This window comes from Salvelinus alpinus, chromosome 2 (assembly GCF_045679555.1).
Source record: "Salvelinus alpinus chromosome 2, SLU_Salpinus.1, whole genome shotgun sequence".
In the NCBI taxonomy this organism is placed as follows: domain Eukaryota; kingdom Metazoa; phylum Chordata; class Actinopteri; order Salmoniformes; family Salmonidae; genus Salvelinus; species Salvelinus alpinus.
Window position 1 is genome coordinate 69,611,522 of NC_092087.1, and position 18,832 is coordinate 69,630,353.

Here is an 18,832-nt window from a genome sequence, read left to right on the forward strand (position 1 = left end):
GCCAAAGGCGCCTCGGCAAAATAAATGATAAAAAATATAGATTTTTGTAATTTTCATGAAATAAACACACACAGTGATTTATTAGACACACAATGATTTAAAAATACAATTACAAAGACTGCATGGGGGCTTTAAACTGTCACATGACAAAAAATGCTTATAGAAGGATATGCATGTTACATATCAGATGAAAAATGCAGACAGAGCAGTATCCATCAACCCCGCATTACAGTTTAGCCAACCGTGTCTGGTCTCCCGTGGCAACAAAGCACAAATGTACATGCTGTGCATGTACTGTACTACCTGACAGCTCACTCACACCACGGCACTCCAGTTCTAATTCTATCGCCTAACACTCTGATCCAAATGATGTAGATGGCTTAAAATGGGCGTGGCATCCAGACTGGGACAAACATCCCTGTTCCAATGAGGGACCGAGAACAATCTCAGACAGCTTGGTGTGACTGGGGGGGTTTGGGGTATGACTTGGTGCACTGATACATCCACTTGTTCTGGGTGTTGAGTTGAGGTGACATTCAGGATGTTGAACAGCTTGTGCCAAATGTTGTCGACAGTCCCTCTGGGTGGTATTCATTCGGCACCAAACGGAAGGAAACAGACAACAGGGAGGGACTACTTGGGCATGATCCAATAAAAAAAATGCTCATTTTGGTTTCCTTCCGAATACAACCCAGGTCTCCTGTTTGGTACAGCTGCATGGTGCTCGGACATTGTCGTGCCTGATGGGTAAAATGAACCACTGTCCCATCGGAAATGAGAATTGGAAAGGGAATTGCATGCGTGTACTGCTCGTGGGGATTCTAGAACAGAGCACGCTTCTCCTCTGTCCTCGCTCTGGAAGCTGGTAGCTCCGCTTGTTGTGAGGAGATGTAGCCATCTGTGCCAGTTATACAAGTCTTATGCAATTGTGTTGGTCTTGCTGCTTTATCTTCAAAAGACTTTGCCTCTGCAGTCTTGCTAGTCCTAGACTATATCAAACGATACAGAGGAGAATGGCGCCAAAAGAGCAGGGTTCAGTACAATGAAGCTTTTCGCTTTGATGGGAGATTTTCCTCCCTATTCTTACACTGCAACCTCTGGTGTCAAGCAGAGCTAGAGTCTCAGCACCTTGCTGTTTACATCAAAGTAGCTCCAGCACGACTCCGTTCTGCCATGTTATTACATTATTGATTTCCAGAGCAATAGCGTTATATAAGCACAGGATATCTAGTTCTCCTTCTGTCTACATAGAGTACACATAAGAACGTCTATCTATCCCTTTGAGATTCACAACAGAAAACATTCCTCATTTCCATTATGCCCTTTTATTGAACTTTGACTTCTTTTTCTTTGAAGGCCAAAATAATCTGGAGAGAAACTGTGTTATGATAATTGTAGGCCCTTTTATAATAACAAATCAATGTCACGTCTCCCTTTTATTTACTCCCAAGGCGATTAGTCCCAAATCCAACTGCCATTTTAGCGTCACCTGTTCTTTACGTAAATCCCAGGCCTGTGTTGACAGAATGGCCCTCGTCACCATGTTGATATGGCCAGCTGTGGATAGGACAGCTCACCTGACCATCGACCAGCAGGCTGTCAAGGCCTTAATGTAAACCACTCTGAGAGGTGATAACAGTGGCCAGGCTAATTGGACAGGGAGAGGAACACACGGCCCCTCTCTGTGTGCGTGCGCGTGGCAGAGAGGCATCGGAGGGCTTCTGGTCCCCATGGCAACGTGGCTGCATTCCCCAGGTTGGGTGTGTGTGTGACGGAGAAACAGTGTGTGTGTTTAGAGACAGAGATCAGAGTTGCTATGGCTAACCACTTCACTTCTGAACTCTTTCACTCCTCCAAATGTTTTCTGCTGGCTTGGGTACGTAGTGTTTTCAAGAGAGGGATCTGGTACATCTTCAAACAAACACTAGTGTGGTGATGTAACAAGACAAGACATTTCAGATAGTGAGGAAGTGGGTTATCTAGTGTCAAATCACAGTGAGAGTTTTGTCATGGTAACGTAGGATGACATGCATCCACAGGAGCTCTTTTCAATCAAATGTGTTCTCATGCACTCAAGAGAACATTTCTTTCAATTGAATAGGCCCCCCATGGTACTGTGGAGACTGGTGGGAGGAGCTATAGGAGGACAAGCTCATTGTAATTGATGGAATGGAATTAATGGAACGGAGTCAAACGTGGTTTCCATACGTTTTATGTGTTTGATACCATTCCATTTATGCCATTCCAATGTGCCTGTCCTCCTATAGCTCCTCCCACCAGCCACCACTGGTGGGGAGCCACTATGTGGGTGTGTGACACTGTCTGTTATTCCTCTGTGGTATGTTAGTCTCGAACTCTCCTGAGGCATTTTACAATCACTGCTAAGAGATGATATGGTGAATATTCACAAGTGCCCCTTAAAGAGAATAGGGTGCCATTTGGTACGCACCCTATATGTACGAGGATTGCAGTCCTGATATACTGTGTATGGTTGAATTTACTCAGGCAAACCGATACTCACGATCTCTCATAGTTAGTGTGTCATTTTCCCCCTCTTGTGGTGGAAAGGGGAAGTGGGTGAAATGCTGCTCTTACTCTGACCAGAAATGAACCACAAAAACATTTTAGTAGTAGTGGACTAAACTCCACTCCGTGGTGAAGGAAGTTTATGATGATCTTCACCAACTGTGTGGAGTCGAGATTAGGTTTTGTGGAATCTAGCTCTGACTACATCTTTTCGCCCAAGGTCAGGACTTCAAAACATTTAAATGATGAAACGCCCACCTTGTACCTATGTTTTATCTCTGCGCTTGCAATGCAGATAGTGAGGAAATCAAACTTTTTCAATAAACGTTAATCAAACACAGCCACTGACTGTTTGCTCATTGTTTTTGCTCTAAGATGACAACTCAGCGCAAATGCACGTCCCCATTGAATCTCAACAAGGAACCAGTTGGTGGTGGTATTTGATTAACGTTTATTGAAAAAGTATTGTTTTCAGTAACCAAAGGTGACAAACATAGGTACGAGGTTGGCGTTTCATAATGAAATGTTTTGAAGTACTGACCTTGGGCGACTCGACGTAATCGGCGCCGGATTGCATAAAGCCAGGTCTCGGCTACACGTCGTTGGTGAAGTTCATATGAAACTTCCTTCACCGTGGAGTTTAGTCACCAGTGTAAATCATAATTGATCATGATGACGATTTGTGATGATGACAGTGTCTTGATTTGAATATCTTATCGTTTTATTGCATGTGGAACATTCTAGTCTATATCGGACAGTTGGAAATGAAAACACAAACAACTCTTAATATACATTCATAGCATCCGTTACTAATGGGATTGGATGATTAGTGTCATTTACTGTACATGTTTACATCCGGTGGACTTTCAAACGTTAACCACGTGCAGGAACCTCTGACACCTTTAGCATGCAGTGTTAATGTCTATATGAGAATCACACTGATAGCTGACATGTACTTCAGACTGATTTCACTCAACTGCTTACCCTGTTCACATTTATATGAACCATCCGGCACATCGATATAGAGTTGTGGCCAAACTTACAGACCAGGAGGCGTGTTCATTATGCCGATCCTGTTGCAAATCTTTTCTTGAACAGAAGCGAACAGAACGAAACGGGGACAGAACTACCCGAATTTCTCCAGTAGAAACTTTGGTTGTAGTTGCAAAACGTTCCTTTTTGCAACTGTTTGGACTGATGATTATAACCGAGTACACATTGCACCTCTCATGAGGAACTATTAGGTTCCTCAGTGACAATAAGGTGTTGTGTGTGTGTTAACAGAACATTGACAAAACTTTCCCAGTACAGCATGACCCTAATATTCCAGTGTTGAGAGAGGGCATTTTTAACCTGTCTCACTAAAACCACAGCCAGACCTCAGACCCCGTTGACTTTAACTGGACCATTTGAGCAAAGCAGGTAGACTTGAAAAGCCTCCCAAAAACCTTGTTTTAAATGGATGAAGAAGTGTTTGGCCCCAAAGGTTTTGAGAAACACTGCACTTAGCCCAAGAGGGTGAGATGGGTCACTGTGTGTAGATAACCTTTGGACCCCATACTAATGGCGCGTTCACAAACATGTTGAACATGCTAACTGGATGATCAGGCACGCGTATAAATACAACCCGTTAGCAATCTGACATTTTTTTTGTTTCCTAGTTCCCGACTAGCACATGAACGTGGCATAAGGGCCAGAGGAGATATGGAGAGAGGTTCTTATTTAGGGGTATATCCCAGAGCATCTATTTCCCTTCTTACAGTAAACTCATATTTAGTCCGTGTATTTTGATCACTCATACTGAAAGTGAAGTTGGCCACAATTCCAGCAGAGGGCAGCATTTGGCAACAAGAGACAGATTCAACACAGTTGTCCGGTTTGCCCAGTGATATTCCCTGTATTTCTTTGTCCAGTTGAAGAAATTGATTATAAAATATTTGACATTCTATATCTCCTAAACATCTATTGTTTTAGATCCAAGATGCAAACAAGGTACTTTATGGTATGCACACACAGCCAGCCAGCTCAGAAATCACCTGTGCAGTATACTGTGTACAAAACATTAGGGGCAGCTTCCTGATATTGAGTAGCACTCCCTTTTTTGCCCTCAGAACAGACTCAATTCATCAGAGCATGGACTCTACAAGGTGTCAAAAGCCTTCCACAGTTGTGTCAAGTTGGCTGGATGTCCTTTGGGTAGTGGACCATTCTTGATACACACGGGAAACTTGAACGTGTGAAAACCCCAGCAGCGTTGCACTTCTTGATAAAAACTGGTGTGCCTGGCACCTACTAACATACCCTGTTCAAATGCATCTAAATCTTCTGTCTTGCCCAGTCACCCTCTGAATGGCACACACACAATCCATGTGTCAAAGCTTTAAAAACCCTTTAACCTGTCTCCTCCCCTTCACCTACACTGATTGAAGTGGATATAACAAGTGACATCGATAAGTGTGTATAGCTTTCACCTTTTCAGTCCATGTCATCAAAAGAGCAGGTGTTCCTAATGTTTAGTACACCCAGTGTATATTGAACACCAGCTGACTAAGGATACCTAAAACGGCACAATTAACAGACTACTAAAGTTCCTGTTAATGAGGGGGAACACATGAAGTAGTATAAAATATATTTGTGACAGGCCACCTATTGAGGAATGGACCAGACAACATGATTTAAAAAAATATATATATATATATACATGCATATATAGACATATACACACACTACCGTTCAAACGTTTGGGGTCACTTAGAAATGTCCTTGTTATTTAAAGAAAAGCACATTTTTCATCCATTAAAATAACATACAATTGATCAGGAATACAGTGTAGACATTGTTAATGTTGTAAATGACTATTGTATGTGGAAACAGCAGATTCTTTATGGAATATCTACATGGGCGTACAGAGGCCCATTATCAGCAACCATCACTCCTGTGTTCCAATGTTATGTTAGCTAATCCAAGTTTATCATTTTAAAAGGATAATTGATCATTAGAAAACCCTTTTGCAATTATGTTAGCACAGCTGAAACCTGTTCTGATTTAAAGAAGCAATAAAACTGGCCTTTAGACTAGTTGAGTATCTGGAGCATCAGCATTTGTGGATTCGATTACAGGCTCAAAATTGCCAGAAACAAATAACTTTCTTCTGAAACTCATCAGTCTATTCTTGTTCTGAGAAATGGAGGCTATTCCATGTGAGAAATTGCCAACAAACTGAAGATCTCATACAACGCTGTGTACTACTCCCTTTACAGAACAGCGCAAACTGGCTCTAACCAGAATAGAAAGAGGAATGGGAGGCCCCGGTGCACAACTGAGCAAGAGGCCAAGTACATTAGAGTGTCTAGTTTGAGAAACAGACACCTCACAAGTCCTCAACTGGCAGACTAAATATTACCTGCAAAACACCAGTCTTAACGTCAACAGTGAAGAGGCGACTCTGGGATGCTGGCCTTCTAGGCAGAGTTGCAAAGAAAAAGACATATCTCAGACTGGCCAATAAAAAGAAAAGATTAAGATGGGTAAAAGAACACAGACACTGGACAGAGGAAGTCTGCCTGAAGGCCAGCATCTCGGAGTCGCCTCTTCACTGTTGACATTGAGATTGGTGTTTTGCGGGTCCATGCATCCAAAGCTCTCTCTATGAATTTGAAATGGTTACATTTCTCCAGCCCCATCCATCAGCTGTTTACCGAAATGGGGGTGAAGTAAGCTTTGTTGTTGTTTCTACTGCTGCTTGCCGTTTTTAATGAACAATCACATACACCTGGCACTGGCAGACCAACAATGGTGCATTCACAATAGGTTGACAGCTCTACCCGTTACATATACACTGATTTGTACCAGGTTATCAGCCTCTCATCTGGCCATCATTTCCTTGTTCTACGCAGCCAAGGAAACCCTTGGACCATGAAAGGTTTCCACACAATGGCTCTTCCATATTCTTATTAATTGATCCTGGCGTTTCCTGGTCCATTTGTGAATGTTTTCAAGACGTCACACCAGGAAGAGAGTACTCAGGAGGACTAGAATGGTTCTGTGTGGAAAACCTATGGCCCCTGCCCCGTTGGCATTGGGCTCCTCAACCCTGGCTTCACCATGCTCTGGTACCAAGCTGCTGGTCAGGTAGGCTCCGGTACTGGGGATCCACAGGGAGCAGTTGTAGGCCCCTTCCCCAGAGACGGTCTTTCTATTCAGGGAACTAGTTATTGTCAAAAACATTCCATCCTTCACTTGTATCGTTTTGATCTTAGGGTCCCCAGTCACATTGTTGGATCCCTGGAACCAGTGCACCTCTCCGTCAGGGTAGACCTCAGTGAAAGTGCAGGTCGGGCCTTCATCACTGACGCTGGGCTGGACCTCCCCGTAGCACTCTGAATGGAAACAGAGCAAGTTTTTTTTTTTTAAACACAAAGAATATGACTGAGGTTGGAGAGTTCTTGAGAAATGGTGGAATGCGCTTCTGTAAGCCCCCTGACACCATTAGTCATACATTTTGCTCAGTGGAGGCACTAAAGTCTCTTGTACTTCCTGGTGGTTAGGCTATGTCAATTTACTACCACTGACCTATATGCAATATTGACGAACAGTGCAAAATACCAATTGCTGAGGAGGCTGGTGGGAGGAGCTATAGGAGGACTGAGTCATTGTAATGGCTGGAATGGAATTAATGGAACAGAGTCAAACATGACTACCATTCCATTTAACCCATTCCAGCCATTACAATGAGCCAGTCCTATAGCTCATCCCACCAGCCTCTGGTCAATGGTTTCGGGAATACATGCATGACAGATGACAGTATTACATGAGTGAGAATGGGCTAGGACACTCGCCTTGCAGCTTCACCGTTGTAGTGGCCTCCTTTACTCCATGACTGGAGCGCAGCTTGCACAAGTACTTTCCCTGCTCCAGTGGCTGTACCTGCAGCAGAGTCAGGGTCAGCTGTGCATGTGGGGTATAACTGCACTCCATGGCACTAGGTGTGTTCCCTGGGTGGGTCCCCATCACTCCAGTCGCGTTAACATCACACAGGTACCTCCCGTCCTGGCGGACCCAGGCCATATGATAGATTGACAGCCCCTCCTGGAAGGTGGAGAGGTCACAACGGAGCGTGGCACTCTGGTGACATGGCACAATCAGAGAGTCCACAGCGCTTAGCTTCACCAGCTCTGTGGATTAAGGAGATATTGGAGTTGGTTTCTTCACTTAGCTCTCTTGTAATGACTGCGCTCTACTAATGCTTGTTCCTGACTTAAACTATTCCATGTTATGTGCCTACTAGTGTGGGGCCCAAGCTACATTGTTGTCTTTAAAAGTCAAGTTTCAACTTGATTTGCTTACCTGCCGTTGGCTCTGTTTTGCTGAGCGTGACGGCAACGCCGAGACAAAGTATCACAGTTTGCTGGGTGAAGAGGTTCATCTTGTGTCTCCTGACTTGATCTCCTATAGAGACACATACGTTACACATTGGTCATGTTACACTAGTACAGTATGTCACACTCACCCAGTCTACCTGATATTCACCTTCACCTGTTGCAAACACAGTGCACTTATTCATGTAACTGATTTGATCCTTACAAGAAAAGTACATATGTAGGATCCTGTTGCAGGATAACTTTTCTCCATTGCAAGACATTATATTCTATTTGATAATTTTCCTGCTGTAGCAAACGGGTTCAAATTAAGATCCAATATCTGTACATTGTACCAGAATGTTTCTGTCGTACGGTGTCTTGTGTCGTTCTTATAAGCGGAGTGCACCGTGTAATATTTTGCTTCACAGACCAATAGTTTCTTTAAATGTCCAATGCAGCCATTTTTATCTCAATATTGTCCGGGTCCGTGGGGCCAATTTTCAATGTTTACTAAAAGACAAATTGTACAATTATTACTTTTTTCAACCCGAGACTCATTGGCCTCATTGTCTGTGAAGAACATGTAAAATAACACATTTCCAATTGGGTGCACACTGTGCACCCCCCTACACATTTACAGTACCAGTCAAAAGTTTGGACACATCTACTCATTCAAGTGTTTTTCTTTATTTGTAATATTTTCTACATTGTAGAATAATCAGTGAAGACATCAAAACTATAAAATAACACATATGGAATCATGTAATAATAAAAAAAAGTGTTCAAATCATATGTTATATTTGAGATTCTTCAAATAGCCACCCTTTGCCTTGATGACAGCTTTGCACACTCTTGGCATTCTCTCAACCAGGTTAACCTGGAATGCTTTTCCAACGGTCTTGAAGGACTTCCCACATATGCTGAGCACTTGTTGGCTGCTTTTTCTTCACTCTGCGGTCCAACTCATCCCAAACCATCTCAATTGGGTTGAGGCCAGGTGATTGTGGAGGCCAGGTCATCTGACTTTTATTGATAAATGTGAGGGTCACCACGGAAAGGCCAAAACTCCATCCCACCCCATAGTTTTGACAAGTTGGCTGAATGTCCTTTGGGTGGTAGACTGGGAAACTGTTGAGCGTGAAAAAACCAGCAGCGTTGCAGTTCTTGACACAAACCGGTGTGCTTGGCACCTACTACCATACCCTGTTCAAAGGCACTTAAATCTTTTGTCTTGCCCATTCCCCCTCTGAACGGCACACATACACAATCCATGTCTCAATTTTGTCAAGGCTTAAAAATCCTTATTTAACCTGTCTCCTCCCCTTCATCTACACTGATTTGAAGTGGATTTAACAAGTAACATCAATACTGGATCATAGCATTCACCTGGTCAATTTGTCATGGAAAGAGCAGGTGTTTTGCACACTATGTCTATATAAAACACAGAAAAATCCCGTTTTTGACTGCAATAGGCCTATAAAAGTACAGCTAGATAAGTTATATTGCGATAGGTCTGACGGATACAGAAGCAAACTTGACTCACCCCAATGTGAAGAAGTGCTTGTCCCTTGCTTCTTTGAGTAACTGTTTCTGATACCTTCTGAGCTCCTTCTCAAATAAATCCTCCCATTTCCTTGTAGGTTCCTTTAGCGAGGTAAGGAGGCTTTGTGGGGCTGCTGTACTTATCTCTGAAGGGTGTGTCTCATAACTACCTCTTGATGTTCTGAAAGAGTGAGAGAAAGTGTGTGTGACAGAGAGAGTGATGGGTTAATGATAAGTCAAGGGAAACTGTCATATGAAGTTGTAATGGGAGATGTTGCTCTGATTGGGTGCCAACATCAAAGGGTGAGAGTGTTGCAGAAATCACTCCCACTCACGTGATTGGCTCATTCATAAGAAGGAAGTGCTTTCACTTGATAGGTTTCAGTCTTAACTTTTTCAACGTCATCGCTTAGACATGGTCAAATGGATAGAATGTTTCTTTACATTTGGTAATATAAGTTTACGACGGTGTTTTGACTGACATCTTAATCTCACAGACGGCATATTCAAGTAACACATCAATGTATTCATGTTTGTAGAACAAAAGTGAAAACACAGATGTTCTGCACATGATCCTGCAGTAACAGGATCTCTGAGAGCGCATGTTGTAAAGTTTTTCGAAGGTTTGCGAAGTTCAAAAACATATTTGAACCCTTTTTTTGCTCGAATCATCTTGTATCACCCAGTCAGACCGATACGATTTCATTAGTGAGTATTCATGCCACTTTCCTGAGTAAAAAAAAAAACCGATCACCCTCTCCGTTAGCGTGACACACAGCTACACTCATCACTCTGAAGTGCCCTTTAGATAGTCAGTTTACAAAACGCCCATGGACAAAGTAAATCACTAACCACTGTACCCGACCAAGCCTTACTCCTGCTCCGAGCTTGTATTTTAGCTGTAACAGTTCTACTCTGAGGGAACAGGTCAGGTCCCCCAAACTGTTCCTTGAGTGTTGTGGGTGTGAGGCAACTCAATATGCATGTAGAATTCTGACTTCTGACTATACCTTGACCCCTCAGTGGTGGATGACCTCTAGTGGAACACCCCAGGGTGGGAGACAACAGCAAAGAGAGAGGAGCCTGGCAGGATCTCACTGATGGCTGTCCCACAGGGCTGACCTCTCTGTTGGACCTATGTGGTTTGCTGTGTGGATGTGGTGTGTGTGTGTGTGTGCTGCAGTTCTTCTGTCTGTGTATATACTGCGTATGGTGTACTCTTGTGTGTGTGTGTTCAGGCTGACTGTCTCAGCTCTAGGGGCATCAGTTCTCCTCCCACATCAGCACTGCAGTAGCTGCCAACAACGGAGATATAGAAGACGCCGCAGGCTCCAGTAACATGAAGGCTACATCTCCACTAAAACAATACAATACACCGCTACAGAACAGAGAGCCTCTGCCTGCTTCATCACCAGCCCACTACCGTGCTTACGTTTGAGATTGAACATGGTGGTAGCGTGAGACGAAGACATTTTCTGCCGTGCTCTGACCTTTTGTGCTGTACCCCACACTAGGCCGTGTTGATATATAGCGACGTGCTGCTTGGATGCCTCTCCCCTGACAGGTGTGTGTATTCCTCAGTGCATCTGCATTTTAATGCTCAATTGTTTGGTCTGCCACCAGCACAGCAACCTTATGTGATTGGAAACAAGCCATGTGTTAAGAGCAACTTTGAATAAAACATGAAGTCTAATAATAACTGTGTTGTCGCCACCGACAACGGGAAACCTTTGCCAACAACGCCACGCTGCATTTCACACTTTCAGCCAACCGTTTCCCTGCAAGTGACAGAATGTGGTGACTCTTTCTATCTCTGTCTCTCTCGCCCTGGCACGACACACTGCGCTACAGTTTATTTTCACAGCTTGTCGACACTCATCCAATACTTAATTGCTGTTGGGCCAGATTATCCCAAAATGCTGAGTTTTTGTCCCTGTAATGGTGTCTAAAAGGATCCAGCTCTAATGCGAGTGAGTCATGCGACTTTGAGGTAGTTCGTAAAGTCGTTAAAGTTAACATTTTCGAAAGTTGACACTAATGCCACACTGGGAGAGCGGCTGTGGCATGAGTTCCTGCACTCTGGGCAGTTGTCATGGTGATTAGTCAGGTGGATTTATGATCGCATTTCCGTGGTAATCCTAGACCAGAGGCGACAGCGGCCTATCGGTACCAAGCGCATACTTTATGCCCTTCTGCCTCATCCTTCTCCCCTTTTGGCATTTTGGAGATATCCTTGCCTGGCTGTTTTAAGCTTGTACTAGGACAGCTTACTGTATGAATCACATTCCTCCCATATATCATGAGCCAGAGTCCTAAGGGACAAAGTCAAAAGTACACTCCAAAGTACCAATTGTTAATCAACTCCGTAGGCCCTGACTATTATGACTAAAGCTATACAAATCTTCTGCAGAGTTCAGCTAACTTGGTTCGAGATGTAGAATTCTGATGGGCACCAAGTTGGCACAGAGGACAGTTTTCCAAACTCTGTGTAACTACAGTTTGGCTCTTAAACCAGGCCAGCTCAGCTCCTCTGAGCAGTGACAGGCCAATGAATGATCTTTTGGTCATTCTCTCTGGCTGAATTTCTTAAGTGTTCTTCTAATGTCTGTCCCCTTTCTCTCTCTAACTCTCTTAGGACTGGACAAAGCAAGAATAAAAGGGGATGGTTAGCTTACACAGCCAGAGAGCTGTTACATGGGACCTGCAGAGCTGCCAGACCTCTTTACTCGGTCTGTCTCTGAGCAGTTGAAAGGAGAAGGAGCTTTTAGGCCTAGTCCATTAACTAAAGGGCAAGCGAGTAACTGTTCTCCCTCTCCATTCCATCCCCATCTCTCCATGGAGCTTTTCTCAGTGCTTTGTCCACTTCAGGGGCACTGGGGCATCTTCGAAATGAGATGGAACGTTGACCAACTCCCACCACATTTCCTACCCACTCAAGCCTGGAAGGCTACAAGAAAAGAAAGTGGTATTTTTTGGTTGTTTCATGGAAAAGTGATGGACTGAGTGGTAGGCCAAGAAAGAGTTGGTTGTACCTATCACCATTTCTCATTTGTATGTGTTGTATGGCCCTTTTTAAGGTAGTTCCTCAGCTGGTTACTGTACTCAGGGGTGTTTTTGGACCTTTTTTTATCACGAAAGAGTTGATTTCAAACATCTAAGAACTCGAACAAGTGTGAAAACAACTCTCCAAAGAGGAAAGCTAATTTAAAGGAAATGGGTTGTACTGTATTCCATTGAAAGAATGAGGGGACAGTTGGGACTTTCCCCTTTTTTCTTGAATAGGCCGTTTATTCAATGGCTTGCAGCGGCTTGTCAGAACATTTCTGTTGCATGTGTCAAGGTTTGGCACAGCCTTATAAACTTTTCCCGCAGGAATGAATTCTCATTTTATAATTTCATGCATGGTTGCAACTTCTACATACCAGTCACAGTAAGGTTGGACTCTCCTGTGCATCTAATATTTAGCTACACCACAACATTGAAATGTAGCATTGTTATCATGTGTGATTCATCATGTGTGAGACATTACGAATGAGGACTATTGGGAACTTTTCTCCTGCTTGTATCTACTAAAAGGCCAATGAAAAACCATTTAACATCCCATCAGACCTTATGACTTTCTCTTTCACTTCAACTCCCACATGCGACCACAATAACCCAACGACAGACACTGTTATATCTGTTGGATGGGAGTCATTGACACCTGGTGGAAGAATGGGCATGCTGGGCTGACTGTTACACAAAGTAACACAGAGGAACTGACATTCATAGGTGGCCACCTGGCTTTGATTTTCTCTCATAGAAGATGCATCTCAATTCTCTAAAGCAGCTGCTTTCCACATTTCCTTTCCCTCATCCACTCCACTGGTGAAAGATTCCACAGAAAAATACCCACCATGATGCTTTTGCCTGCGCTGTATTTTCATCTTAGTGCAGATAAATGGGAGAGGAAGGCACTTTATGATGTACCCAAACTTCTGTACAGGCTCCTTCACTCACAGTAAGCAAAAGCAGCACTCAGTGCCACTAAAAGGAGCTGCATGGTCAATCCGATGTCTGCATTCCTACTTCTTGCGCTTCGCGGAGCAGCGCAGAGCTATTGTCAAGGAAGTATGTTTGTGTTCATACAGGAACTGCCCCCACGTACCGTCAACCAATCATGTCAATGCGAAGCTATACAGAGCCCTCCGCATTGTTACAAAATTTGAGAGGCGCACGACAATGCGGTATAGAGTTTGATTTTGCCTCTGCCCCCTCTCATTGACACCACGGAAATTCAAGGGCGACCGGGGTACTGCAGGCATTGTTTGCAGAAAACAGGATCCCCCATTATAGTGAATGGAAAAATGCCAATCTTCCTGAAATCTTTGTGTAAATAAAATACAAAATCAAAGACAATCATGGCACCAATAACTGCTTCTAATACACCAGATGTATGTCCTTGAACCGATTATTTTTAAATCACACAGAAGAAGTTATAAGAATAATTTTGTAACTAATGGCAGTTACTCAATGAGGGGGCAGCACTGAGCTGGCCTGAAACGTCACTTCCTGGAGTAGCTCAAATTGAGCATGTTATGTCTCCATGAGACGCCATCTTAATAAAGGGGAACGGCCTCCTAGAACCAACTTCTCTGGTTATAAACGGCCTATGTGGCATCGATATGAGTCAGAAACATTAATCATAGTGTCAAAATTGACTACAAAATGTAAATAAGATCGTTTTTATCATAAAGTCAGTCTCGTCCAAAAACGAGATTTAGATGCGAGTGCGTCATGACGAGTATGGGTTGGGTATGGATTACTTACATGCCCACTTTTGCTAATGATATCCAATTTGCAAAGAGACAACAAGGTGGGATCCGCCTCCAGCTGTCATGTGTTGTGGACATGTTGTCAAGTCTGCAACGCATGGACACTTGCTCAGCATAGTGAAAATTGGCTTTCCATAAAGTTGGTGCAAACTTCTAATACATTCAGCAATGTTGCGCAAGATGGCAAGGAATGTATTACATACAACAAACGTACGACACGACAGCTGGGACTGGTGTGTCGTGAGTAACTAGCTAGATAGCTATGATACTGGGATCTAGCTAAATACATAGCCTCTCCCTAAGGGTGGCTATAATTTATGGAACGTTCCAACAGGAATCTGTTCCAAAAACTTTGTAAAGTACAAGGTTGCCAACAAACAACGCATACAAAGTAGGACGATCAATTCATCTTACTAACTAACTGCCAAATAGGCATCAACTCACCACGTAGCTTATTCTTAATGTTTGTCCATAGGCTACCAGAGTGAGGACATACATTTTTCGCAATAAACGTGGTGAGTGAAAAACTTAATGAAATAGCCAACTCCCTACCTGGTATTTTATTCGACAGCTATACAGCTTTGTACGCGTTATTTGTTGGCAACCTTTTTTGGAACAGATTCCTGTTGGAACGTTCAACAAATTATACCCACCCTCTCCCTAATGTGTAATGTGATGTATTGTCATAGAGAGGAAGATTTGCATAGCTAACGTTGCACCTGACGATAAGGTTTGATAGGATGTAACGTTAGCCAGCTTGCTATCGATAATGTTTCAACTCGAACAGGCTAGCTAAGAAGATCCCTGCTAGCTAACGTTATCTAGCTAGCCAATTCATTTCAACTCGGACAAAGATATTGATAACTAACCCGGATTTGCAAGTTAGGTAGCGAGCTACTTTTATGAGAACAGGCAGGTTGTTTGGGTTAGCACTCTTTCTCGATAACTCAGACCCTGTCGGCATTCTGCCTTTACTGTAATGGAACTGGGAGTCATGATCAAGGGCTAGGGTAGAGCCAGCTAACGTTAGCTAGCATTCAGGGGCTTCGTGCTAAAACAACATGCATGTTCTCATGAAAGTCTATTGTGTATTTTCTAGTGCAAAGATAAAGGATGGTACCTGTCTAGCCTGAGTACCAGTCTTTTTTAGCTAACATGCTACAAATGTGTCAGCAATTATTCAGCAATGGAACATTACACAGCTGGTTGCATAGTAACGACGTCAGGGCCACTGGCCTGAATCTCAAACACGAGACGTATGTGGCAGGGTCTACAGAGAATGACAGATTACAAGAAAACCAGCCCCGTCGCGGACATCGACGTCTTTCTTCCAGACAAATTAAACAACTTCTTTGCGCGCTTTGAGGACAATACAGTGCCACCGACGTGGCCCGCTACCAAAAACTGTGGGCTCTGCTTCTCCGTAGCCAACGTGAGTAAAACATTTAAACATGTTGACCCTCGCAAGGCTGCCGGCCCAGACGGCATCCCTAGCCACGCCCTCAAAGCATGCGCAGACCAGCTGGCTGGTGTGTTTACGGACATACTCAATCAATCCCTATCCCAGTCTGATGTCCCCACATGCTTCAAGATGGCCACCATTGTTTCTGTTCCCAAGAAAGCTAAGGTAACTGAACTAAATGACTATCGCCCCATAGCACTCACTTCTGTCATCATGAAGTGCTTTGAGAGACTAGTCAAGGATCATATCACCTCCACCCTAACTGTCACCCTAGACCCACTTGAATTTGCTCACCGCCCCAATAGGGTCACAGACGACGCAATCGCAATCACACTGCACTCTGCCCTAACCCATCTGGACAAGAGGAATACCTATGTAAGAATGCTGTTCATTGACTACAGCTCAGCATTCAACACCATAGTACCCTTCAAACTCATCAAGGTTGAGTCCCTGGGTCTTGACCCTGCCCTGTGCAAATGGGTCCTGGACTTCCTGACGGGCCGCCCCCAGGTGGCCCCCCTCGGGCCCCACAAGGGTGCGTTCTCAGCCCCCTCCTGTACTCCTTATTCACCCACGACTGCGTGGCCATGCACGCCTCCAACTCAATCATCAAGTTTTCAGACGACACAACAGTGGTAGGCTTGATTACCAACAAGGACAATTTATCTCATACATACAGTTGAAGTCAGAAGTTTACATCTTAGCCAAATACATTTAAACTCAGTTTTTCACAATTTCTGACATTTAATCTGAGTAAAAATTCCCTGTCTTAGGTCAGTTAGGATCACCACTTTATTTTAAGAAAGTGAAATGTCAGAATAATAGAGAATGATTTCAGCTTTTATTTCTTTCATTACAGTCCCGGTGGGTAAGAAGTTTACATACACTCAATTAGTATTTGGTAGCATTGCCTTTAAATTGTTTAACTTGGGTCAAACGTTTCGGGTAGCCTTCCCACAATAGGTTGGGTGGATTTTGGCCCATTCCTTCTGACAGAGCTGGTGTAACTGAGTCAGGTTTGTAAGCCTCCTTGCTCACACACACTTTTCCAGTTCTGCCCACACATTTTCTATAGGATTGAGGTCAGGGCTTTGAGATGGCCACTCCAATATCTTGACTTTGTTGTCCTTAAGCCATTTTGCTACAACTTTGGAAGTACGCTTGGGGTCATTGTCCAATTGGAAGACCCATTTGAGACCAAGCTTTAACTTCCTGACATGTCTTGAGATGTTGCTTCAATATATCCAGATAATTTTACTCCCTCATGATGCCATCTATATTGTGAAGTGCACCAGTCCCTCCTGCAGAAAAGCACCCCCACACTATGATGCTGCCACCCCTGTGCTTCACGGTTGGGATGGTGTTCTGCGCCTTGCAAGCGTCCCCCTTTTTCCTCCAAACATAACAATGGTCATTATGGCCAAACAGTTCTATTTTTGTTTCATCAGACCAGAGGACATTACTCCAAAAAGTACGATCTTTGTCCCCATGTGTAGTTGCAAACCGTAGTCTAGCTTTTTTTACGGCAGTTTTGGAGCAGTGGCTTCTTCCTTGCTGAGCGGCCTTTCAGGTTATGTCAATATAGGACTCATTTTACTGTGGATATACAGTGGGGAGAACAAGTATTTGATACACTGACGATTTTGCAGGTTTTCCTACTTACAAAGCATGTAGAGGTCTAATTTTTATCATAGGTACACTTCAACTGTGAGAGACGGAATCTAAAACAAAAATCTGCAAAATCGGCAGTGTATCAAATACTTCAGTTCTCCCCACTGTAGATACTTTTGTACCTGTTTCCTCCAGCATCTTCACAAGGCTTTGCTGCTGTTTTGGGATTGATTTGCACTTTTCGCACCAAAGTACGTTCATCTCTAGGAGACAGAATGTGTCTCCTTCCTGAGCGGTATGATGGCTGCGTGGTCCCACGGTGTTTATACTTGCTTACTATTGTTTGTACAGATGAACGTGGTACCTTCAGGCGTTTGAAAATTGCTTCCAAGGATGAACCAGACTTGCGGAGATCTACAATTTCTTCTGAGGTCTTGGCTGATTTTTGATTTTCCCATGATGTCAAGCAAAGATGCACGGAGTTTGAAGGTAGGCCTTGAAATACATCCACAGGTACACCTCCAATTGACTCAGGCTAATTGACATCATTTATCAGAAGCTTCTAAAGCCATGACATTTTCTGGAATTTTCCAAGCTGTTTAAAGGCACAGTCAACTTGGTGTATGTAAACTTCTGACCCACTGGAATTGTGATACAGTGAATTATAAATTAAATAATTTGTCTGTAAACAATTGCTGGAAAAATGACTTGTGTCATGCACAAAGTAGATGTCCTAACCAATTTGCCAAAACTATAGTTTGTTAACAAGAAATTTGTGGAGTGGTTGAAAAATGAGTTTTGATGACTCCAGTCTAAGTGCATGTAAACTTCTGACTTCAACTGTATGTATATACTGTATCCAACACTATCTATTGCATCTTTGCCGCTCTGTCACTACTCATCCATATATTTTACATTTATATATTCTTATCCCATTCCTTTACTAGATTGTGTGTATTAGGTTTTGTTGTGGAATTTGTTAGATATTAGGTTTTGTGGAATTGTTACACATTACCTGTTAGATACTGCTGCACTGTCGGATCTAGAAGCATAAGCATTTCGACTACACTCACAATAACATCTGCTAACCATGTGTGTGTGACCAATACAATTTGATTTGAATCTAATCTGTGCTTAGTCACTTAGTAGAATTATTTTCAAACTAGAGAAAAGTTGTTTCTCATATGTTTATTGAATAATGATATTTATTTTAATTCACAGGCTATACAAAACCTGGTGGATTTGTTGTTCAGCAGTGTTGTGGGAACCCTCCTACCACATCAGGAGCAGAAGGCTGAGGCAGTACGTGGCCATGCACCAGTCTCACATCAGGTTGGTCACATTTGATCTGGCTATATGTCTGATAAAGGAATTTATATGTTTAAAGTAATGACTAAAGAATTCCACCCTGAAACGTAATTAACGATGTGAAATGTATTAGATTTGTAAGACTATGTGAAATGTACTAGAATTATTAGACTATAATGTAATGGTACCAATAACCAATAATGTATGGT

General features: G+C 43.2%; 1 protein-coding gene across 1 annotated transcript in view; it reads right to left on the reverse strand.

Annotated features, from left to right (window-relative positions):
- Positions 1–3,225: 3,225 nt before the first annotated feature.
- LOC139567565 (uncharacterized) overlaps positions 3,226–18,832 on the reverse strand; it is a 41,079-nt gene continuing 25,472 nt past the window's right edge. The window contains exons 2-5 of the mRNA XM_071388918.1: positions 9,430–9,609; positions 7,873–7,974; positions 7,365–7,700; positions 3,226–6,905 (exon numbers count right to left, since the gene is read on the reverse strand). Of these exons, the coding sequence (XP_071245019.1) occupies positions 6,529–6,905; positions 7,365–7,700; positions 7,873–7,951 (792 nt within the window). The 5' untranslated portion in view covers positions 7,952–7,974; positions 9,430–9,609 and the 3' untranslated portion in view covers positions 3,226–6,528. The remainder of the gene's footprint in view (positions 6,906–7,364; positions 7,701–7,872; positions 7,975–9,429; positions 9,610–18,832) is intronic.